The following is a 25,826-nucleotide window of genomic DNA, read 5'->3' as shown; positions in this document are numbered from 1 at the left end:
GTCTCCCAACATTAAAGGTATTTTCCTAAGAAACTGTTGTTCTGAATTCAAGATAGTTTCATACAAATGTTCCATGGACGACCCTCTATCAAATTGTTGTCAAACTTCTTTAAGCTCCTGTGCACAATACCCCCACCCCAAAAAAGGTTTCTTTGTTTCTTGATATTTTCTCTGAGTATACCCTTTAACCCATTCCCCAGTCCCACCCCCAAAGATTTATCCTCACCATCCATCTCCCACTCTCCAGTCCCACCCCATAACATTAACCCTCACCATCCATCTTCACTCAACAGTTCTACCCCAAACATTAACCCTCACCATACATCCTCTACCATCCACCCCCACTCTCCAGTCCCATCCCCAAACATTTACCCTCACCATCCATCCCCCATTCCCCAGTCCCACCCCCAAACATTTACCCTCACCATCCATCCTCCGATCCCCCAGTCCCGCCCCCAAACATTTACCCTCACCATCCATCCCCCACTCCCCAGTCCCACCCCCAAACATTTACCCTCACCATCCATCCTCCGATCCCCCAGTCCCGCCCCCAAACATTTACCCTCACCATCCATCTCCCACTCCCCAGTCCCACCCCAAACATTTACCCTCACCATCCATCCCCCACTCCCCAGTCCCACCCCCAAACATTTACCCTCGCCATCCATCCCCCACTCCTCATTCCCAACCCTAAATATTTACCCTTTGCCAGGACTGGAAAGCCCGGTGTCAGTATAATGTGACTTGGTGGAGTATCATGTCACGTGTCTACGGCGTGATATTCCTGTTAGGCAGCACTATAAAGTTGGGCATTGTGCTCACACTACAAGTAGACACTGTCGTTTATATGACTGAAAAATTGTTGAAAAAGACATTTAACCCAAACACACACACACACACACACACACACACACACATTACCCTTCACCATCCACTCCCCACTCACCAGTCCCACCCCAAAACATTTACCCTCACCATCCATCCCCACATTACCCTTATTATCTGTTGTCAGGAACACGGAGAGATTGAAGGTCTCACAAACACAATTACCAGAGTGTATTGAATTTTTTAGCAGAAACTAAAAAAAATTTTTGTCAGAAAACACTGTCCCAATTTCAAGATAATTATACGCCCATTTGAAAGACGGGACGTATTATGGGAACGCTCCTGGTGGGCGGATGGGCGGGCGGGCGGCTTCCACTGACTTTGTCCGAAGCATATCTTCATGCATGGAGGGATTTTGATGAAACTTGACACAATTGTTCACCATCATGCCACAGAGTGTCATGGGCAAGAACCAGGTGCCTAGGTCTAAGGTCAAGGTCACACTTGGAGATCAAAGGTCAGATACAAGAATAACTTTGAATGAAGCATTTCTTCTTCATGCATAGGAGGATTTTGATGTAGCTTGACACAATTGTACACCATCATGAGATGAAGTGTCATGCATAGGTCCCTTCTTTAGAATTACTTCCCTTTGTTGTTACTGTAAATAGCTTATATTGTAACTTTTTCATTACTAGTCTTAGGGAAAAATCGAGACCCCTTTTCTGCAGTACAACATGCATGTTACATCCAATTTTGAGGTGTATTTTTACCTATCTCTACCTGGTAAGGATTTTTGTGTGGATTTACAATTTATTTTTTGATTTGATTTTTTTTTTTAAGATTAACTTCCCTTAGTTGTTACTATAAATAACTTATATTGTAACTTTTTTATAATTGACCGTAGGGAAAAACCAAGACCACTTTTCTGTGGTACAACATAGATGTTACTTTCCAATTTAGGTGTATTTAAGGTATCTCTACCTGGTAAGGAGTTTTTTTTTGTGGACTTAGAAAAACAAAACACTTAGTTATTACTAAACAACCACAAAATTAAAATTCCATTTGCAAATACAGGTGCTAGAGTAAAGAAATTTGCTGTGACGGGCGTATATTGTGACATTCTTGCACTCTTGTTGAAATTACTGGTGGTATAACATAGATGTTGCTTTCAAATTTTAGGTGTATTTTAAGGTATCTCTACCTGGTAAGGAGTTTTTGTGTGGATTTAGAAAAACAAAAGAATTACAATAATTACTAAACAACCACAACATTAAAATTCCATTTGCAAATACAGGTGCTAGTGTTAAGAAATTTGCTGTGACGGGCGTATATTGTGACATTCTGGCACTCTAGTTTTTCAGATATTTTCCAATGTGATCCTCTTCCAAAACTGTTCAATCAAGCTGTGAAACTCGAGTGAATGATCTAGTGCCATCATGAACCTCTTGCATTGTAATGTATTGAAAATAATGGATTAGAGCACATTTCCTGGAAGCATGTAGTAAAAATTGTTTACATTAAAGGAATCTAGAATGCCAATAACATTTTTCTTTTTTTTCAGAATGTTGGAATATACACTGACATGTTTGAAGTCCCTTGTTCCCACAGAATGTACGTATGACAGTGACACACAAATATATGATGAGTATATAAGCTTACTGGAGTACCTGGCAGTTGACAGAAGTATCAGATACTGTTACGACTACCACAAACCTGATCCATTCCCGAAATGTGATGGTAAGAATATTTTAGAAAGGTTTTTTCGAGTGATATAGTAAATAGAAATAGTAAAAGTGCAGCTGTTCGGTGTTGCATTAATTAAAATTTAATTTTATACAAATCTTTGTGTAATTTAGAGTTTCTGCAACATTTTCAAGAATTGTTAGATTATTTAATTTTTTTATTCCCCTCTTCAAAGAAGCAGTGGTATACTGCTTTGCACCTGTTGGTCGCATCGGTATGTCTTACATCAGCTGGTTGGTCTGTCTGTAGAGTGAATGGTTTCCACCCAATAACTGGAGAACCACTTGACCCAGAACCTTCAAACTGAGTAGCATGATTGGGCTTATGGAGTAGATGACCCCGATAATTTTTGGGGTCTGTAGGTCAAAGGTCAGTCACGGGGGCCTGAACCTTGAAAATCGTTTCCACCCATTAACTGGAGAACCACTTGACCCAGAACCTTTAAACCTGGTAGCATGATTGGGCTTATAGAAAAGATGACCCTTATAGTTTTTGGAATCAGTAGGTCAAAAGTCAAGGTCACAGGGGCCTGAACCTTGAAAATGGTTTCCGCCCAATAATTTGGGAACCACTCAACCCAGATCCTTTAAACTTGATAGCATGATTGGGCATATGAAGTAGATGACCCCTATTGTTTTTAGGATCAGTAGGTCAAACGTCAAAGTCACAGGGACTTGAACCTTGAAAAACGTTTCCTTGCAATAACTTGAAAACCACTTGACCCAGTATCTTCAAACTTGTTTATTTTTAATATACCTGTTTTACAATGTTACGGTGTCTGTCATTATTTACCACTTCCGAACTCTGAAGTCTGAAAGTACTATTGTTACAGATTTCAGATTTTACATGATGATTGAGCATGACATGAGAAGGATCCCAATTGTTTTTGTTGTCAGTAGGTCAAAATTCACTGAAATCAGTTGCCAGACACTAAGTCACAAAGTATAGTAGCTGTGACTTTCAAACTTTACATAATGACTAATTAACACTAAAGAATACCTATTCTTTTAGGGTCAGTGGCTTAAAGATCAAGGTCATTGAGATCAAAGTTGTTTTTCTTGTTTTTAGATTTATAGTTGAAACTCTGTATCTCGAATTCCAAGGGATCGAGCGTTTTACTAGAAGTAACAGAAATTCAACTTAAAATGATATTTTGTGCACGTGTTTTCTGGACGGGACTTGAAAATATCTTTGGGACTTTTAAGATAAGCCAGTTTGAGATATCGAGTTTCAACTGTATTTTCTTTTGAATTACCTCCCTTTAATGTGATAAAATATTTTGTAACATATATTTTACTTTTTTTTATCACAAAATATGAAATGAAATTGTGTTAAAGCAAACAGTTTATACATTGATAAATATTTGAAAGTTATTTAAAAGAACAGATAAGAAACCAGCAAGATATACATAGGTGCAGAATATTTTAGTATATAAGCCACATCGTATTTTGAGATATGTTTTAAGATTTTCTAGGAATTATTCCCCTACAGACATGACTGTAAAGCCTGCCCCTTAACTTTCTTCCTGTTACCATGAAAGTCTTTTAAGGCTGAACACCACTAAATCCGGACGTTTTTTATTTTATGTAAAATCAACTTACTTTAAAACAGTTTTTAGACATTTTTAGCTCGACTATTCAAAGAATAGTAGAGCTATTGGACTCACCTATGCGTCGGCGTCCGCGTCCCGATTTGGTTAAGGTTTTGTATGTAAGCTGGTATCTCAGTAACCACTTGTGGGAATGGATTGAAACTTCAAACGCTTATTCACTGTGATAAACTGACCTACATTGCACAGGTTCCATAACTCTATTTGGCTTTTTTACAAAATTATGCCCCTTTTTCGACTTAGAAATTCTTGGTTAAGGAGGTAGGTTACCTTAATATTTGTATGTGCGCATGTCCAACCGGAAGCTAACGTGACGATTTACGATGAAATTTACGACAAACTAAATGTGTTTGTATATCCATTCTTCTGAAAACAAATTATGAACCTGTCTCTGATCTGATCCTTTATGGTTTAATAATGCAGAAATAATGAATAAATTGCCGCAGAAACTCTTCAAAACAATGTTGCCTTAAAATGACGTCATTGACGTCATGACGTTACGTGTCAGCTACCGCGCAAAATCAATAGCTTTTATTTTGAATGTACGTAATTCTGTGCATTTTCCCTTTATTTGGAACAAATTTACAAACAGCCATTATTTGCTGAAATATTTTTATAGAGTCTTTTGCTCTGAATTATAGTCAATATTTTGCTTCTTTTATGTAGTTATATTGAAATGTTATGCGGAATGTAAGAAAATGGATGATGGTAACCAATGTAATTTGGAATATAGCTGGGTGAAATACCTATTTTTCAGTTTCCTTGATAGTTTATTACATATATACTAAAACTAAGCTCTAAAATTGTTCAAATTTCAGTAGAAAAGTGTTGTTTCTTGAATTGAATTGATGTTACCATGGAAACGAAGCCCGTGACCTATATATCTAAATGTAAAATTCAAAAGTGTTGACACTGGTCTATTTAAGGGGGAATGGTACTTTGTCAAAATTTAAGATTTGCTAATAGTCGTATATACCAAAATAAACTTGAAGATATTTCAAATTTGTATCATCATCTTTTAGAGCGATAAACATGCGTATGACGTTACCATGACGTCGCAGACATGACCCGTTTTCGCGCTTTTTAACGTCCGTTAATGGTAGCACTAAAATGGTATAAAACTCGATACTACAAACGTATTGTTGGCGTCAATGCATTAGATTATATATCAAACGACAGAATAAAGCAATTTCTTAGTGATCATTAACATGAAAAGGTATTTTCTATCCGAATTTTCGGAGGAGGTTCGAAAACAGACATTTGGTTGTTTAAGAAAATTCAGGAAAAAAATCGCTTCTGATCCATTTTGCAAAAAATTGGCCCGTGAATTTTTGCCATTTTTTGTATGTAAAAATTCATTATGTTGTTAATGGCTGTGCCAAAATAGAAAAAAGTTCACCGAAGCGTTTTTCTAGTACAACCGTTTGAATTAGAGCATTGTGACGCAATAAACAACGTCGCTTAAGACATGACGTAAGCACGTGAATATTTACATTATTAGCCTTATTTTTACACCAGTGGCTGCAAAGATGGTGCTCTCCATACACATGTGGAACTATGCTTTCTAGCGCCTGTATTAATTCAGCTTCTCCTTTTTCTTCAAGATTTATTGAAACTCACTTTGCACTGGAAAACAAGCTTGCAATGGAAATTATTTTCTATTTTTAAATTTGTTCTTTTAAAAAAAAATATCAGGACAATTAAAATGTAGAGTAAAAGTATGTTTGTAACATCAGTCCAGAATTGCTTGCCTCTTTATGCAACTGAGCACGAATATCGGGCTCCATAGCTTTTACAGAATTGCTCCATTTTTTGGCATCTGTGAAGTTGACCATATTTAATTGTTTTCGTGTAAACTTTGATAAGTTTTCACACAGTTATTGTTACTTTCAAACATTACATATGTTGCAACAATACTTGTTACTTATTTATAAACTTGAACCCATATAATAAAACCGTTTTTGACTGTTAAGCCATCGGATATGATGTGATATTCAACGGAGGAGGACAATATTGACCTCTTCCAGTGAATACCATAGCATATCCAATGGCTCAAGGGTCAATAATAATATAATTTTCTAAACGAAATTAACATAAATAATTGACAAAAAACTCAATAAAGTATTGCTTCTTTTCACTCTAACGTTTCGAAAATTATTAAACTTATATAGCATCATAGATAATTATCACTCACACGGATGTGTTAAATTTACATATATATTATTTTTGTATGTGTATTATTTATGTAATAAGATGCTTTGAAACAGACATAATATTTTGATGGCAAATTTATATTTATAGATAGATTTATTGATAATATTTCTTTAGTACTAATATTTACGAGAATATCCCATTTTTGTCTCCATGCAAAAATATAGCCAAGGGAGACAAACAGATACAGATTAAGTACGGCTGTTATATACATTCTTATTACAGAAACACAACCTAAAGTATAGATTTGTAACCACATCGTGTTGACTTGTCAGGAAATTATCAGTAGCGCGGTACGGTGACCTCGGAAAAGGGCGCATAACATGCAGATTGTCGGCTTATATGGAAATTCCAAATGAATTCATATTATTGTTTGTTTTGATTGATAGAATCCTGTTTTACGGCCCTTTCAGTATTTCAGTTATGTCAGGCAGGAGACAAGCTTACTGCCGCTCATTGGCTGTTTTTTTTATTAAAAATATAAGCATTCTTAATTTATAAGACCTATTATACAGCCATTCTATTCAAACTTATTCTTTCTAAAATACGTGTAAAATAAAAGCTCAGTACATAATCCAGGATCGGGAACGGATTTAGCATCTTTTTGAGTGATCGTTCTCTAGTGTATACTGCTAGTTTCTATTTGGACCAACATTGCAAACTTTAATATATTTTCTATTGAATTTTAGGAAAGACAATATTGTGAAACAAGCCGCGACGGCATATGGACGAACATTCGTCATTCTATATCGTTATGTCATCGTGTAAACGGAAGGGGCATGTCCGTGATGGCATGTTTAAAATTCATAATTTAGTCGTTTCTATTCAGGCTTTTTCCCCGTCCTGTGCAACAAATAACAAATAACAGAAATATTTAAATGAAATGAGCCGCGCCTTGTGAAAACCAACATACGGTGGCTTTGCAGTCTGGTCAGGATCCATGCTGTTCGCTAACGGTTTCCTAAATTGCAATAGGCTTTAAAAGCGAACAACATAGATCCTGACAAGACTGCGCAAGCTGGTCTGGATCAAAGCTAGTCATAAAGCCACTATGTTGTTTTTTTCATGGCGCGGCTCAAATAACATATGTTAAAACAGGTAGAACGGTATCCAGTTATGCAAATGTTTTGACGTGTAATCTTTACAAACAGTACACGCGGAATCTTAAAATTCATACGTAACATTCGAATTTTAAAATTCCGTTGTACTGCTTGCAAAAAAAAAATAACGTATATATATAAACTGTCAACTTTTAGGACTGCCTACGTGGTCTGATTCACTGAGATATCTCACTGATGGAGGACTGTAAGTTCAAGCCCCGTTACCGAACATGGCTCTTTATGTGAGAACACTTGGTAGTTTGTGTCGGAGGTTAGGGTTTAGTACTGGTCGTTTCCAGGAACAATGTTTAAGGAAACTATCCGCCATACTGTTGAAACGAGCGTAAAAACTTGATTCAGAAAATTAATCAACTTTTTTAACAGTCTTATTACCGTTTCTATAAATCTGCCTTTAATTGTATCATTAATACAATTTAAACGAAATTCACATTCGGATAGAACTGTGCGGAAATGTTTGTATTTTAATTATCCCATGCTTACCTAATGCAGCTGCAACGTTTATTAAATAGGGGTTCCGTAAAATGCCGTAGCATTTTAGATTTTACATTTTAAAATGTAGTACACTATACAGACCATAATTAGTTTCGGAAAATAGGTTTTTTCCAGTAAAGTCTTTGTTTTGAGTTTAACGCCATTTTCTCAACAGTTTTTTCAGTCATATAACGGCGGCTGTTAACCTAACCAGTTTTCCTGGATTCTGTACCAGTACAAACCTGTTCTCAGCAAGTAACTGCTAACTTCCCCACATGAATCAGAGGTGGAGGACTAATGATATCAGACACAGTGTCGTTCATCAAATAGTCACGGAGAACATACGCCCCGTCCGAGATCGAACTAGCGACCCCGAGATCCGTAGACCAACGCTCTTTACCTATTGAGCTAAGCGGGCGGGCTTCAGTAAAGTCTTTTTCCGCATATTTGAAACCATTGTCAAATACATTACCAAAATATGCATAATCGACGATTCTTCTATTTTGCTTTTCCTCCGTTTTATTATCACTCCCGACACTCCCTTTCTTCAAAAACTTAACTTTTTAGCCTTCTGAACTGTCCGTATTTATCGCGACTTATTTTAGAAAGCAGCTGAGTTTGAAAAAGGTGCATGAAGTGGCTATTGAAATGAACATCAAGAACTTCTAGTAATTTAAAAGATACGCACTTTTCAATGAAAATATTTTGGAATACTGCATGTTATGAAATGTGTAATATTTTTACGATTAGATTGAAATATTTAATTCGTGTCTCATAACTGCTTGTTTATAGGTTTCCAGGTAGAATTATGACAAGCCATTTAAAATAACACATGCAACGTTACATAACGATTACATGTCTTTTAACGACGCTGCAGTAGTCAAGTTCAAACGGTTTTACTACAAAAACGCTTCGGTGAACTTTTTTCTATTTTGGCATAGATATCAACAACATAATGAATTTTCACATACAAAAATTTGGCAAAAATTCCACGGGCCAATTTTTTGTAAAATGGATCAGAATCGATTTTCTTCCTTAATTTTCTTAAACAACCAAATGTCTGTTTTCGAACCGCCTTCGAAAATTCAGATAGAAAATACCTGTTCATGTTAATAATCACTAAGAAATTGCTTTATTCTGTCGTTTGATATATAATCTAATGCATTGACGCCAACAATACGCTTGTAGTATCGAGTTTTATACTATTTTAGTGCTACCATTAACGGACGTAAAAAGCGCGAAAACGGGGCATGTTTGCGACGTCATGGTAACGTCATACGCATGTTTATTGCTCTAAAAGATGATGATATCAATTGGAAATATCTTCAAGTTTATTTTGGTATATAAGACAATCAGCAAATCTTACATTTTGACAAAGTACCATTCCCCCTTAAGGAACACAGCTTCGGCTTTTTATTTTCATTTCAACAATATCTATGAGAATAATAGCAGCATGCTGAACGATTTTCCATGAAAAATGCCAGACGAAGGGTACTGCTGTTAGTATTTTAAGCTGTGAAATTTGTTTTAGTAAATGCAAATAACACGAAAATATAACTTACGTTAGAAATAATATGTTTTAAAGCTACATTAACAAGAAAAATAATTTTATTCAATATTTTTTATAAGAAAGTACGACAAAGAGCAAGATACAAGCTATTTTAAACATCTCTGTTGCCATGGTTACTTTAAACTTTAAGAAAAATAGGGTACCATGTAAAGTGCTTGGTATTTTGCTAATAATATTACCCAAATATTCCATGTTGGTCATTAACAGAATTGCACTGAAGCCGTCGAAAACCCCGTTTTTTATACATAGTTGTTTAAAAATGAGAGAAAATGCGTTACCATGGAAACACGAGTCCCGCGACATATACATTTTAAACTTATAATAGAAAGCTAACACGCATACAAGTAAAATTATCAATTATGCAGACTTCTATGGATATCAGTGAAACTAAAATACACTGAAAAGTGTTAAATATCCGTATTTTCCTTCTTCTTTCAATATAAAACATTTGGAGGGTCATGTTCTTCAAACCTGGATAAAAACTGAACTTGAAGGGACAGAGATAAACTAAATTGAGATTGTAGCAGTTAAAACATCATTTTACACGGAATACAAAAATTTGCTGCGGTTCAACTAATTTGAATTTACCCTGGTAACAAGGTAACCTACCTCCTTAAGGTTTTGTATGTAAGCTGGTATCTCAGTAACCACTTGTGGGAATGGATTGAACTTCACACACTTATTCACTGTGATAAACTGACCTACATTGCACAGGTTCCATAACTCTGTTTTGCTTTTTGACAAAATTATGCCCCCTTTTCGACATAGAAATTCTTGGTTAAGTTTTTGTATGTAAGCTGGTATCTCAGTAACCACATGTCGGAATGGATTGAAACTTCATACACTTGTTCACTGTGATAAACTGACCTACATTGCACAGGTTCTATAACTCTATTTTGCTTTTTTACAAAATTATGCCCCTTTTTCGACTTAGAAATTCTTTGTTAAGGTTTTGTATGTAAGCTGGTATCTCAGTAACCACTTGTGGGAATGGATTGAACTTCACACACTTATTCACTGTGATAAACTGACCTACATAATGCACAGGTTCCATAACTCTGTTTTGCTTTTTGACAAAATTATGCCCCCTTTTCAGCTTAGAAAGTCTTGGTTAAGGTTTTGTATGTAAGCTGGTATCTCAGTAACCACTTGTGGGAATGGATTGAAACTTCACACACTTGTTCACTGTGATAAACTGACCTACATTGCACAGGTTCTATAACTCTATTTTGCTTTTTTACAAAATTATGCCCCTTTTTCGACTTAGAAATTCTTTGTTAAGGTTTTGTATGTAAGCTGGTATCTCAGTAACCACTTGTGGGAATGGATTGAAACTTCATACACTTGTTCACTGTGATAAACTGACCTACATTGCACAGGTTCTATAACTCTATTTTGCTTTTTTACAAAATTATGCCCCCTTTTCAGCTTAGAAATTCTTGGTTAAGTTTTTGTATGTAAGCTGGTATCTCAGTAACCACTTGTGGGAATGGATTGAAACTTCATACACTTGTTCACTGTGATAAACTGACCTACATTGCACAGGTTCTATAACTCTATTTTGCTTTTTTACAAAATTATGCCCCCTTTTCAGCTTAGAAATTCTTGGTTAAGTTTTTGTATGTAAGCTGGTATCTCAGTAACCACATGTCGGAATGGATTGAAACTTCATACACTTGTTCACTGTGATAAACTGACCTACATTGCACAGGTTCTATAACTCTATTTTGCTTTTTTACAAAATTATGCCCCTTTTTCGACTTAGAAATTCTTTGTTAAGGTTTTGTATGTAAGCTGGTATCTCAGTAACCACTTGTGGGAATGGATTGAACTTCACACACTTATTCACTGTGATAAACTGACCTACATAATGCACAGGTTCCATAACTCTGTTTTGCTTTTTGACAAAATTATGCCCCCTTTTCGACTTAGAAATTCTTGGTTAAGGTTTTGTATGTAAGCTGGTATCTCAGTAACCACTTGTGGGAATGGATTGAAACTTCACATACTTGTTCACTGTGATAAACTGACCTTCATTGCACAGGTTCTATAACTCTATTTTGCTTTTTTACAAAATTATGCCCCTTTTTCGACTTAGAAAGTCTTGGTTAAGGTTTTGTATGTAAGCTGGTATCTCAGTACCCACTAATGGGAATGGATTGAACTTCACACATTTGTTTACTGTCATGATCTGACATGCACTGTGTAGGTCCCATAACTCTACTTTGCATTTTTTTCAAAATTATGCCCCTTTTTCGACTTAGCAGTTTTTAGTTAAGTTTTTGTATGTAAGCTGGTATTTCAGTATCCACTTATGGGAAAGGATTAAAACTTCACGCACTTGTTCACTTTATGAGCTGATAAGCACTATGAAGGTTCCATAACCCTTTCTCCCATTTTTACAAAATTATGCCCCTTTTTCGACTTCTGTATTCATTCAATTGACAAGGCTGTAGAATAGTCGAGCGTTGCTGTCCTCCGACAGCTCTTGTCTAGTATATCAGATTTTCAGAGACTTATATTCCCATAAAGAACTAGATCGCTACTTTAGAAAAACAAAAAGAAAAGGGGGTGTTAACTTTTATATAGGAAAACTACACTTTGTTAAATACAACACGCTAAATTTACTCCTTTTCACTTCTTTCAATTTCTCTTTTCAAAACATTAGATTCTTACGCCGCCATTTTTACATTGCATGCGATAGGAACATGCCGATTTCGATAGAATGCTAAGTGATACATACTGAAACATGGTAGAGTTAAAGAGAACATGATGCTATTGAGAAAGGGCGCGAGGAAAGGGAGAAAGATAAGAACTATTTTTATTTGGACTACTTGTGACTAGACCAGCTGAGGCTTACATTTGATTTGGTAGTGATCTGCCTTTAACTGAAACAATTTTTACATTTTCAGTACCAACAACTTTACCAGTTGGAGGAAATAACTGCTCCAATGAAAATTTTGTAACAGACATTGTGATTGGCTACTGTGGAAGAGAATTCACCAGTCGTACGGCTCCTGCTCGAGGAAATGCAACCGTACCATGCTTGTAAGTACAGTATGCCTTGAAGTAAGGTTCAATAACAAAAAATATTTAACCTTTACCCTGCTTAATTTCTAAAATGAATTGGTCCATCATTCAATTTAGGCAATACCATTTATTATTGGAAGGGGTGTTCACTGAAAATTTATTGACTGAATAGGGAACAGTGCAGACCATGATCAGCCTGTACGGACTTGCAGGCTGATTTTTTGTGCGCACTTGGTTAAAAATTCGAGATGCAGTTCATAATCATGTTATCGTTTATTACTGTTGATGCATTTAGAACGTCACCAGTTGAAACTTTGTATATGGAAATCTCTGTATGTTTGTGGGGAAAAACTCCCTTGCAGTATGCTCTGATCATAGCAGCAATCACTTCTTACCAAGCTCACAAATCCATTTTCGGGCCAAATATTTTAGAAAATAAAAAAAACAAATCGTTTGTTTCCACATTATATCACCTTGGAAAATTTATAATCTTTTTGGGTTAATTTGCTGTAAAATTAATCTCACTCATTCATTTCATTGTTGGGGTATTCAGTGTTTGAGCAATGTCCAGAACCGGGGGCTACCAGAAACAAGTCAGAAAGTTTAAAATAGAAACAAACATTAAACACCTTCTTCCCATGAACCCCTTGAATGATGTTCACCAAACTTGGTCCAAAGTATCATTGCATGATATAAGTTTGTTGAAATGGTTTCTCTCAACTGCCTGTTGGATATAAGCAAGTCGAATACTAATAACTGAGGTCAGGTGGTCTGTTACCATCATTTTCGATCCTTATGATATTCTTACCATATAATTAATAGATTTATCTAATATTTCAAGGTGTTAGAGCCAGAAGGTCCTAAGTACATATAAATAAAGAAGGCATTTACTACCTTTTGGCACTGACCTCTCAAAATTTCATAAATGAATTTCAGAGTGTATTCAGAACTACTTGACTGTGGAGTAAATGCTACACAAATGTTCCTCCCTGTAATGGACAAAGGGAAGATGTTCTGTATGAAGGAGGAGGTCAATAATGCCTTACAGGAAAACAGTGATACAGTCAAAGCGGCTCTGTCTGTGAATCCAAAAGACTGTCAAGGTAAGTTAGCCAATCTATAGACTGTCAAGGTAAGTTAGCTCCCATATAAACTGTCAAGGTAAGTTAGCCCCCATATAGACTGTCAAGGGTAAGTTAGACCCCATATAACTGTCAAGGTAAGTTAGCTCCCATATAAACTGTCAAGGTAAGTTAGCCCCCATATAGACTGTCAAGGTAAGTTAGCCCCCATATAGACTGTCGAGGTAAATTAGCCCCCATATACACTGTTAAGGTAAGTTAGCTACAATACAAATGGTCAAGTTAAGTTAGCCACTCTGTCCAACAGACTTTAAAGGTAAGTTAGCCACTGTGTCCAACAGACTTCCAAGGTAAGTTAGCCACCATACAGTCAGGCTGGTGTATAAAGGCCATGCATGTAAGTTCAGAAAAGTAGGATTTTTGTGCATGTTGTCTAGTTTCACAGGTGAAAACGTTTGTCACATATTTTACTGTATGTTCTGTTCTGTTAATGAGCAAGATTATTTAAGATGCTGTAGTTTTATATCTTAGGAGGGGTGTGTGATTTACTGTGAATACTGATATACAATATGTCATTTATCCTCCAATTCTGAGGCAGTTGTCACTTACTTGTGGAGAAGAAGTTGATACAAGTAAACAATCTAAGAATTCTAGTTAAATGAATACTGTAAAATCATTATATTTGCGGATGACTTATTTTGGTATGTTTTGTTGTCTAGTAAATCCGTGAAATTCCATCTCAGTTAAAAAGTAAATTTCACATACATTCTTTATTAGATTTTTAAATCCATGAATTCATATTCCCTCAAAATAGCCATTTTGGTGTCAATGAAATTAAAACATTTTACAGGACAAGAGAATGTTGAAATAAAGAATGGTGTTTAACGCTACAAAAAAAATCTTGTAGGTGATTGCTTTAGTAACTGAACACACTTACTGAATGTACAGTTAAGTTTTAGTTGTGTGTGATGACTTCAGGTTGCAGTGTACTGTGAAATCAAGTTTATGATTATGGAATCTGCTTGCCTACTATAATGCGTTTTTATTTTTAGACGTCGACAGAGATGGCTTTTGCCCACTTCAGCTAGCCACTGCAATATGCCGGGTCTGTCCCTATAATGAAACTAATGAGTGTGTGATTGATTCGAGTTGTCCAAATGGGACAAAGTGTTGCACAGACGGATGCATAATGAAATGTCTGCCAAAAGCCACACAGCCAAGTGAGTTATATATGAAAGCCTTATTTTCTGCATTTTTTAACAACCCACAATGCAAAAAAAAATTTTAATTTTTTTTTGCAAATTCAGAAGTTAATATCATGAAAATATTTATCAAAATGGCATGTTTTCATTTTAATATAGTGTTTTGATCTTGCTGTTCTGCTAAATCAGTGTATAAACACAGAATGTATTTTGTTACACAGTATGATAGTGCAGGGCTGATTGTGTTTGGAAAAGTTTGAAATTGCCATACCATAGCATGGTTAAACATTTAAAACCCTTATCATGCTGGACACGATTGGTTCTGCCTTTGTGACCAGTGAAGATCATGATCAGCCTGCTCATCTGTCATGATCTGCACTGTTTGCCTTACAGTCAGTATCTTTTAGGTAAGCACCCCTGTGCCCCATGGTACTGTCCAAATTGAAAGATGGACAAGTTCATTATAGAAATTAAGGAGGGTAAGGGTTAACAGATCATTTTCGAAACCCAGGGTAACTCTTTTGATTATTCCATAGTGTCCTCAAGAGGTCAGTGTTTTACTTGTCAACATGAGTATGAATACATCAGTTTGTAATTTCAGTTGCGTTGGAAACCACGGTTGTGTTGATGAATGAGATATGGAAAGAGTACTACAATGTCACCTCAAATTTAGAAAGAAACATTCTTGTTAACAAATACCAGGGAATTGTAAGTATCGATACATTAATTTTACATTTCAGCATAATTTTATATTCCTTTTTCAGTTTGTCAAGGAAGGGGGGGTGTCAGTTGATTCCCCCTCCCCAGGAAATATACTTTCCCCCTTATTTGGATGAAAATCTGGAATCACCTGCATAATGACTTGAGAAAGCATTGAAATATGATGTTTTAACTTATGCTTTTTTTCAGGGGATTAATTTTGAGTAGTGTGAACATAAACCATTTCCACTTGATAGCTTGTGAACACATTAACCTGCAATCCTCAAACTTGACACATGTATTACCCATAAGCAGTGTATTACCCATTTTGATTTTAAGATCAGTAGGTCAAAGGTCAAGGTTACAGTAGAACAGTTAGTACAAAAAAGAAATTGCTACCAAATTTCTTAAAAAAAACAAACCTTGACCTGCTATTTGGTAACTTGATACGCATATTATTCATGTGCACTAGCTGAACACTGTTTGAGGTAATGAGGTCAAAAGTCGAGATTACACTGATAGTTCAAAAATGTTCACTCTCATTGACCTATGACCCTCAAACTTTGTAGAAACTTTGCCAGTGGGTAGTAGATGACCCCTGTTTATTTGAGGTCAAGGTTACAGAGAGAGTACATGAACTACTTCTTTTCAAGAACGACTTGACCTCAATCACCCAAACTCTGTAGGCCCATTGTTCAATGGCAGTGAGTTACCCGAAATGATTTTATAGTCAGTTGTGAGGATGATACTGAATGTTAGCACAAAAAGAAGATTTACACCTTTTGACTTTGAGCTTCCTTAGACAAAGGTCATGGTCAGTGTCATGAAAAGTGATTACATGGACATATTATGTGCTTGTCATCAGTCTATTTATTCAGGTGTATTTTGCTTCTTCACTGGATATATAGATTAGGGTGTTAAAAAGAGATATTTGATGCAGATTTTTTATCTCTTGAACAACTTTTTATGAATGCTCTTTTTTTCAGGTAAACAATTTGATGGAATCTCTGAATTGGTATGTAGATACAGACATACCTGACACAACATTTAGGTAATTATATTTTTTCCTTGCTTTTATGCCCCACCATTAATATTTTATGCCCCACCATTAATAATTTAAGTTATATTATTTTGCCACTGTCTTGTGTGCATATGGGCACATGCATGCATCTGTACATATGCTATTGTGTCTCATTGAAAAGTTTGTCATGCATGGACTAATTTCAAGAGAAAATGGCACAAAAAGCTCCTATAACAGTGCGTTTTGTGCTAGACCTAGACTCCCAGCTAAAAGGTCAAGGTCACATAGAGGTCAAAGATTTAAGATAATTGTTTTGTCCTTTCTAAAACTCCATCTTTCATGCATTGATATTTAAAAATTGGCAAAAATCTTCGCCATATCAAGAACAGGTGCAAGACACAGAACTTTACCTCAGAAGTCAAGGTCACAGTTAGAGATCAAAGATCTTGTCTCCTCTATAAGTTTTATATGAATGGATGAGGTCAATATTGGTGTCATGCATGTCTAGTCAATTTGTCCATCTGTCAAGTCATAATTTCTGTCTACGCCATATCTTTTAAACCACTGGGAAGGTTTTCATGAAATTAGCCTAAATTATTAACCTCATCAAGATGATAGCAAGCTCTGGTAACTTGGAGGTCAAAGGTCAAGTAGCTAGACTTCCTATCCACTTCATATTGTCTAAACAGCTTTTAGATTTTCATAAAACTAGCATCATTTGTATACCTCATCAAGACCACATGCTGAGCACATGCTGAGCACATGCTGAGCACATAATTTAGGTCACCAAATCGAAGGTGAAGGTCACCCTTGCAGGGCAAAGAGATCAAACAGCATAAATTTTGTCACAGTATTGTCTAAACCACTGGAATGATTTTTCGTAAAATAGCATCAGAATATCACCTTTAGTGATAGCTCTAGTTCATCATAATACATTTGGTTGTTCTTGTCTTTTGCAGGAGGTCTTATAAAGAAGATGGAAAAGTTGAATTAGCTTTTCAATATCACTCTTATGTTGACCAGTATAAGATGGAAAGCATGATTAAAGAGTACTTCATTGACAATATGTTAAATATCAGACTGATTAGCACAGTTATACAGTCAAGTGGTAAGATATTGTACAGTAAAAACTGTACATATTATTCATTATAGGACACGTTAAACAGTTTTAAATTTATATCTACTTAGAAGTACTTTACTTAACACACCTGCTTAGCTTAATATAAGTGGATGGTGGGATTTTGAATCTGATCCACAGTTGAGGCATCTATGCTCTGTGATAATTTGAAAGAAGACATTGTGTCTGAAATCATTCAGATTCATGTGGAGAAAATGGCAGTTAATTGTGGGGAACATGTTAGTTCTAGTACTGAATCTAGGAATACTAGTTAGGTTAACTGCCTGCCATAACGTAACTGAAATGTTGTTGAAAACCGGCATTAAACCCGAAACAAACAAACATAATGATCCAGGACCACCATGTTTTCACTAGTTTTCATGCTTTTACAAGTTTTCATGTTTTACAAAGATGTACCTAAAATAAAGAGTATGGTCAACCTTTTTGTTTCTACAGACAAACTGGAGAAGGAGGGTACATGTCCATCATACTCCTTTGACAATCACAACAGGTACCAGTCATGCTGTTCGGACTACTCTTGCAGCGGTGATATGAAGTGTTGTCAGTTTGATTACTATCAGTACAGTTGTGTACCTCCTATCAAAGGTAAGTGTCATTTTTCTTAAAGTCACTGACCTCCAGATCGTACAACAACATTAAAAAGGAAAATGTTTAAATATTAGAACATTTTTGTTATATTTCTTAAGAGGACTTTAAAACTTAGTTACTGACAGATTATATGTTATGGAAACACATAACAACTTGTAGTTTTTACTAGTTCTCCATTCAAAATTAAAAAGCGGTTGTAACAGGGTACCGGAGGTAAACTGCCTTAGGTATAAAAGTTTATATATAATGACCACTAAATACGTATTCCTCAGAGGTGTCAAGTACGAAGGAAAATCTTTTTGATTCCTGACTCGGGCATGTTTTTTTTCTTGATTTGGCATTTTTAAGACAGTTAAGAAACAAGAACTCATGTTGTAATGTTCATAATATGACAAACGTCAGTTTTAAAGGAAGATCATTTTTAGCCGAAATCTTGAGATCAGTGCCTTTAACAGCACAAAATACTACTGTTTTATATGTGCAAGGCAAATAGGATATGTACAAATGACATATGCGGTGAGGTGATGAATGTAAATTGTTAACCAGGTTTTCAAAACACCTGGACATTAGATTTGCGAATGTTGCTAGGCAGGTGGGTGGGTGGCGTCAAACTTTGATTTCCGCTCAATAAGAGTTAGGAGTGTCGAGCGCAAAGCAACTTGGTGTATAATTAAATTGTATAGAAATGGAGTTTGGGATTGCATGTGAGGTTGCTAGATGCAAGATCAATGTCACTGTTACTTAAAATAGAAAAAATGGTTTCTGCTCATTCTTTTCTTGCATTGATGTATGTAATTAAATTTGGCCTATAGGTAGCTTTTAGAAAACCAAAGGTGGGATTATATATGGGGTCAGTAGGGTCAAGTTCAAGGTCAACATTTTCTAATTAGTCTGCAGACTTAGAAAATTCTGCAGTTGCTCAGTGGGCTATAGCTTTGATGTATTGTACATTATGATATGTTGAACAGTTGGGTTGTAGTTTAAATCCTAGTCGGGGCTTAACTTTCTTATGCCAAAGGGTCAAGGTCACACTTACTGAAAATAGAATTTTATTTTTTCATTGTGATCATCAAAAATGTGGTTTCCAGTTTATAACTTTACTAAGGATTGACTTACTGTTACCAAATTTTGTGTATAGTAAGCTTATAAGAAGAACTGGATTTGGATTGTGTGTGGGGTCACTTTTACTAAAAATAGAAATAATGGTTTCTGCTCAAAACGTTTAGTTAGGAATGAGTTAATGAGAACTTAATTAGTCTGCATACTTTGAAAGTTCCACCATGGTGCAGTAGGCTGAAGTATTAGTCTAATGTACCTTTTGTTATGTTGAATGGATGGGTTACAGTTTAAATCCTGATCTGGGCCTTACTGTTTTTTCCTTCCTATTCCACGTCACCATATCTAAAATTAGAAAAACAGTTTCGGGTCAGTATCTTGGTGTATAGGTAGCTTGCATGGAGACAAAGTTTGGGATTGCATATTGGGTCACAAGAGTCAAGGATAAGTTCACCATTGCTAAAAGTAGAAAACATACCGGTAGTTAAAAACTAGTGACTTGAGTCAGGTATGATGTATGGCAATGAAACATCTGTACTTTTTGTATCTGGACTTCTGAATAGCATGATTTAATGTGGTGATATGTATAAAAGAACATGACCCTTTTTTAAACAGAACACGATGACTTGATGCAAAGTTTGAAAGTCTTGTTTTTGTGGATTTCCCATTTTTCTTGTTTTTCTTGTAAGTCTTAATATGTTGAAATGATTAGCTTGTAATAATAATAATAATAATGATAAAAATATGTTTGTTTTTTGGGGTTGAGTGCTGGTTTTCAACAGTATTTCAGTTATGTAGCAGCAGAAAATTAACCTAATGTGTGTTCCTTGATTCTGTATTAATACTAACTTGTTGTCTGTATTTAATTGCCAACTTCTCCACTTGAATCAGAGGTGGAGGATAAATGATTTCAGACACAGTGTCTGAGAATATAATGATAGTATTTACTGGTTGGCATGATAAACTTGACAATAAATTGCAGTTTCTTCATTCCTATCACTCAATACTTTTTAGCCCGCCCGCTTAGCTCAATAGGGAGAGCACAGATCTACAGATCCTGGGCGAGGCGTATATTCTCCGTGAAGATTTGATAAAAGACACTGTGTCTGAAATCATTCATCCATTACCTCTGATTTATGTAGGGAAGTTCGCAGTTACTTTCAGATAGCAGGTTTGTACTGGTACAGAATCCAGGAACATTAAATTTTGTTAGGTTAACTGCCCGCCATTACGTAACTGAAATACTGATGAAAAACACGTTAAACCCAAAACAAACAAACAAATCAGTACTTCCTATTGTTGTCACACTTTATGTTGTCATTTGGTCTGTATTATAGGAGACGTAAAGAAGTGCAACAATACAGATATAATAGAAGGGGCTCTGCCTGAATGTAACCTAGATCTAGAAAATATTGCCTCATATAGTTGTGGGTAAGTACCTTCATTCCTTTCATTTATATTGCTGTCAGATCATATTTTTTTTTTATTTTACCTATTTTTTTTTTGTCTTCAGAATACAGAAAACAAAATGTACAGAATATAAATTTTATCTTAATGTATGTACACAACCATAAACATCAGCAACTGACATAACGACAATATAGTAACTTACAGGTTTATAGATTAATATCAATGTTAGAACATACATTCCTTATATTTTTGCTTATAAGACGCATTTTTAGGAGTCATATTTCCAGTTCAAAGAGGGGGGAGCGTCTTATAAGCGCGTACTACGAGGAAATTAATAGAAAATTAAAAAATCTTGAATTTACAGCTCAGTATATCTATTTCTTTCACTGCATAATATACAGGATTCAAAAATTTACAACCACCTCTATAGTGTAATGGTAGAGCGACCACTTCGAGTGCATGAGGTCATGGGTTCAATCCCGGGCTGCGTCATTCCACAGACGTTGAAAATGGTACCAGTAGCTCCTTTGCTTGGTGCTCGGTATTAAAAGAGAAACTCTATTCTTTTTTTTTCTCTCATACTCTCGTGGCGATGGATTCCATCAGGAATGAGGTGTTGAGAGTGATTAATATTAGTTGTAGAACTTGCTTCACAATTGACCAAAAATAAACTAGTATAAACCAACAAATATTTCCTAGAATGTTAACTTGTAAATAGATTCACTACCCTAATTACAAAAAACATTAATAGCCTGTAAAAAATCTGAGAGATCTAAATAATAAAAAAACATCAGTATCTCATTTAAAAAGGTTACATGAATAAAATAAACATTAATTTAAGAAAAACTAAAACGTAAGAATATAAATCAGTGGAAAGCTGCAGTAAAATATAATGATTTCCTGTTTAAGGAACTTCTGTCAGATATGTGTGGTCTAACACCCCATCTCAGGAACTAAGACAAAAAATGAACAAAAGTAAACTGCATGCAATGAAATGTAGCAACTTCGGAAAAACTCAATAGAACGAAAGTACAGTCAAACTTCATTCGCTTAAACTAGATGGGATTGGCAAAATTTATTTGAGTTATTAATAGTTCCAGCCATCGAACGAGGTATATTTTGTAGGGATTTTGCCGGGACCTGACGACGAGTTTGAGCGAAGGGTGATGTTTAAATTATCTGAGTTCAAGCAAACCAAGTTTAACTGTAGTACCAAGAGCATCTACAGCTCGGTAACTGTCGTACCATGAGCATCTACAGCTCGGTAACTGTTGTACCAAGAGCATCTACAGCTCGGTAACTGTTGTACCAAGAGCATCTACAGCTCGTGCGGTAACTGTAGTACCAAGAGCATCTACAGCTCTGCCCATCGCACGAGCTGATCAGACTCTGGAACTGATTTAGCCCAGTTACATCTCTGAAATGCTGGAAAAAAACTCTATCTCATTTTAAATTTTATTGGAAAAAAACTCATCTGTACTTCTTTCAAAAACTTTCTTTGAAAATCAAGACCTGTTGTCAGAATGTTGTGTCAGACTGTCAAAATATAGCTGAACATTTTTTCCAACGCATTTCGGTAAGACAGTATGACATGGTAGGAGGTGCTTGGTTGCATTATTTGCTTGTAAAGGATCTTACAGATTTTATCACTTAAGGTATAATCCAAGAGTAACAGTATATGGATATAAAATTCTGGATACCGGTATTTTGATCTGTTATATAAATAACACAATTTTTCAGGGTGGACTGTTTAAATAGAATTTGTATGGATGAGAGTTTGTCTATTGCCTAACTGATTTTCTGTCGAAAAAGGGAATTTTAGAAACTTCTTTTGAAAAAGTGTGATTTTTAATGAATTCAGACTCTCTGAGTCAGTAAGTTCCTCTTGGCTGAATGTTATATATATGAATGAATCCTTAACAAAAGTACATGCACATGATACAATCATTTCAATTAATATACATGTAGATCAGTTATTTGTTGCTTATATTTGTTTACAGGGATCTTTTTATGAAGATGGAATGTGTCCTTGACCGTATAAATGAAGGTCGTCCACAATTTACAGACTGTGTAATTGGAAATTTGAGGGACACAATTAAGTCACTCTTACCACCAAATGGCAGAGATGCAAGTGCCCAGAGACTCTTCGATTGTAAAAGTAAATTTGATAATATTTGTTGAAAGAATTCATTTTTAGCTCAGTACTACAAACTATGATTTTATGTTCAATTTTTATCTAAAAAAAAAAAACGTTACCAAATTTGCTTCTTGCTTACTTTTAATTTGTTCTGAGTCAAAGTTTAACATAATGATTGCTGTCGGCAATAGCTTCATGATTAATCAACATCAACAAATTCCTGTTTAAGATATAAATATCAAAAATATACTGCAAGAATCAGTTTAAACATTTCATGTTATCATTGTACATGTACTCTGGACATGATGTCACATTTACTCTGGACATGATGTCACATGTTCTCTGGGTGTTATGTCACATGTTATCTGGACATGATGTCACATGTACTCTGGAAATGATCTCACATGTATTCTGGACATGATATCACATGCTCTTTGGACATGGTGTCACATGTACTTTGGACATGATGTCACATGTTCTCTGGATGTGATGTCACATGAACTCTTGACATGATGTCACATGTCAGGTACTCTGTATTTGATGTCATATGTATTCCAGCCATGGTGTCACATGAACTCTGGACATTATATCGCATGTGTTCATTGGGTCTTGTTTGCATTGCTTTTACTGATGTGTTCTTTAGTTATTTTGAATCAGACCTGTTCCAATAAAGTACCTTCTTTTTTCTCACTGAGCATGGCCCATTGAATACACATCATATTTAGTTTGCTATTTACTTGAATTTTTGTAATATTTTCTGTTCTTCAGAGTTTGAGCTGCAAATAAGTGTTGAACTTGAGAATTGCAACACAAGCACTCCTGAATTTAAAACATTCAAAGATAAAATGGATGCTGCACATGCAAATTTAGTAAGTCAAATTCATTGATTCATTTAGGGTGTTACTAGATCCAGATGTAGACCTATATAAAACAGAGAGTCCTTTGTTGAAGGCATAAATACACTGTGAAGCGGGCTGTTCACTTATGTTGGTATAACTCGTGGCCTAATCCATTTAAGAAATGTTACTATATTATTTTAATTGTATTTACAGTTGAAACTAGGTGTCTCAAACCTGCTTATCTTGAAATTCCGGCTATCTTGAAGACATTTTCAAGTCCTGTCCCTAAAACACGTTCACAAAATATCATTTTAAGTCAAATTTTCGTTCTCTTGAAGTAAAACGCTCGATCCCTTGGAATTCGAGATTCCGTGTTTCAACTGTATATGCCATGTAACATTAACAGTAAAATATTATTAAATTAAGTAAACACACTATACAGCTGATCTTATCTATTCTTTATAAAATTCAGAAGCTTCCGGTGGCTGCAGCACACATCAGGACCTTTTTTTAAATATTCTGTATAGAGTATTTGCTGGCTTTTGTCTATTTAGAGCAGTCATAAGTGCAATCTGACTAAAGTACTTGATCTTCTAAACGAAGATCTGAGAACGACCCATTCACATTCGTCTTCTGTATATTTTGGATTTCCAGTATTGCTATTTTTATTTTATCCAATCAGACTACTTGTTCGAATGTCAAAGAGTAAGAAAAATATGCAGTCATTCCAGGGCTCGAACCCGGGACTCCTCGCTTACAAAGCAAGTGGCCTACCGACTGAGCTAACCGGCTATCTGGTACATTATGACATAAAAATTGTAAATATCAAAAGTCAAGGCTACAGGTAGATTTGCAAGATGTTGTAAGTTAGGCTCTGATTGGCTAGCGAAAGGGTCGTCAGAACGAGGCAATGAATAGGTCGTTCTCAGATCCTATGCGTAGCGTAATAGGATATGTACTTTAGTCAGATTGTCATAAGTGTTAGTGGCAGGAGCTATATTTAGATACATTAATTTTTGTTTTCATCCATTGTGCCCCATTTTGTCTACAACTGTTTCCCTTAATATCTAATTATTTATGAAAGTAAAACAATGCTATTCTGTAATATATTAATACTATTAAATAGATTTAAAGGCTCATGAGACAAGTTCATGTACTAAGTCCAGACACTCAAGACTCTTGTTTCGACAGAATAATTTGAGCCGTACCATGGGAAAACCAACATAGTGCATTTGCGACCAGCATGGATCCATGCTGTTTGCTTCAAAGCCTATTGCAATTAGAGAAACCGTTAGCGAACAGTATGAATCCTGACCAGACTGCGCGGATGCACAGGCAGGTCTGGATCCATGCTGGTCGCAAATGCACTATGTTGGTTTTCTCATGGTGTGGCTCATTTCCCTTTTTCCTCTTGAATAGTGGCACAAAAATTGACATTTTCTGTGTTTATGAAAATTGTCTCCCTTAGTTAACTTAAAATATACAATGAATAGTATTTAAAATGATTTAAAGAGGGTTAGGTATTGCCATAATGGCTATTACATAGTTTGGGTATGAATCATCTTCAGCGTTTGAAAAGCATATCCTTCAGGGGAAGATTTATGGAAAAGTTTGAAGATGGCCACCTTATTTGTCTAATCTGTTATCTCAAGTACCATCATAAGAAGGGAGAGTTCTATGACTGAAAATTGATGCCCTTTTTATAAGCCCGAAGAGATGTATTATGTTGTATCCCTGGTGTCCGTCTGTCCGTTAGCAGTTTCGTGTCTGCTCTGTAACTCTTGAACCCCTTGAAGGATTTCAAAGAAACTTGACACAAATGTTCACCACATTGGGATGACATGCAGTGCGCATGTTCTGGATGACTCGCTTCAAGGTCAAGGTCACACTTAGGGGTTAAAGATCATATGAGTGTGTTTCGTGTCTGTTCTGTAACTCTGACCCCCTTGAAGGATTTTAAAGAAACTTCACACAAATGTTCACCACATCGAGACGATGTGCAGAGCGCATGTTCTGGACTGCTAGCTACAAGGTCAAGATCACACTTAGGGGTCAAAGGTTAAACCTTCGG

General features: G+C 35.7%; 1 protein-coding gene across 6 annotated transcripts in view; it reads left to right on the top strand.

The window, feature by feature from the left end:
• LOC123546327 (uncharacterized) overlaps window positions 1-25,826 on the top strand; it is a 313,757-nt gene that overhangs the window by 63,526 nt on the left and 224,405 nt on the right. For all 6 annotated transcript variants that reach the window (XM_053551859.1, XM_053551862.1, XM_053551858.1 and 3 more), the window contains exons 24-34: window positions 2,390-2,565; window positions 12,466-12,601; window positions 13,520-13,686; window positions 14,718-14,885; window positions 15,469-15,575; window positions 16,553-16,617; window positions 17,547-17,695; window positions 18,161-18,310; window positions 20,707-20,800; window positions 22,780-22,937; window positions 23,685-23,785. In XM_053551859.1, coding sequence (XP_053407834.1) covers window positions 2,390-2,565; window positions 12,466-12,601; window positions 13,520-13,686; window positions 14,718-14,885; window positions 15,469-15,575; window positions 16,553-16,617; window positions 17,547-17,695; window positions 18,161-18,310; window positions 20,707-20,800; window positions 22,780-22,937; window positions 23,685-23,785 — 1,471 coding nt within the window. The remainder of the gene's footprint in view (window positions 1-2,389; window positions 2,566-12,465; window positions 12,602-13,519; window positions 13,687-14,717; window positions 14,886-15,468; window positions 15,576-16,552; window positions 16,618-17,546; window positions 17,696-18,160; window positions 18,311-20,706; window positions 20,801-22,779; window positions 22,938-23,684; window positions 23,786-25,826) is intronic.

This window comes from Mercenaria mercenaria, chromosome 9 (genome assembly GCF_021730395.1).
Source record: "Mercenaria mercenaria strain notata chromosome 9, MADL_Memer_1, whole genome shotgun sequence".
In the NCBI taxonomy this organism is placed as follows: domain Eukaryota; kingdom Metazoa; phylum Mollusca; class Bivalvia; order Venerida; family Veneridae; genus Mercenaria; species Mercenaria mercenaria.
Note: the sequence above shows the minus strand (reverse complement) of the source record. Positions and strands in the feature narration are given on the sequence as shown.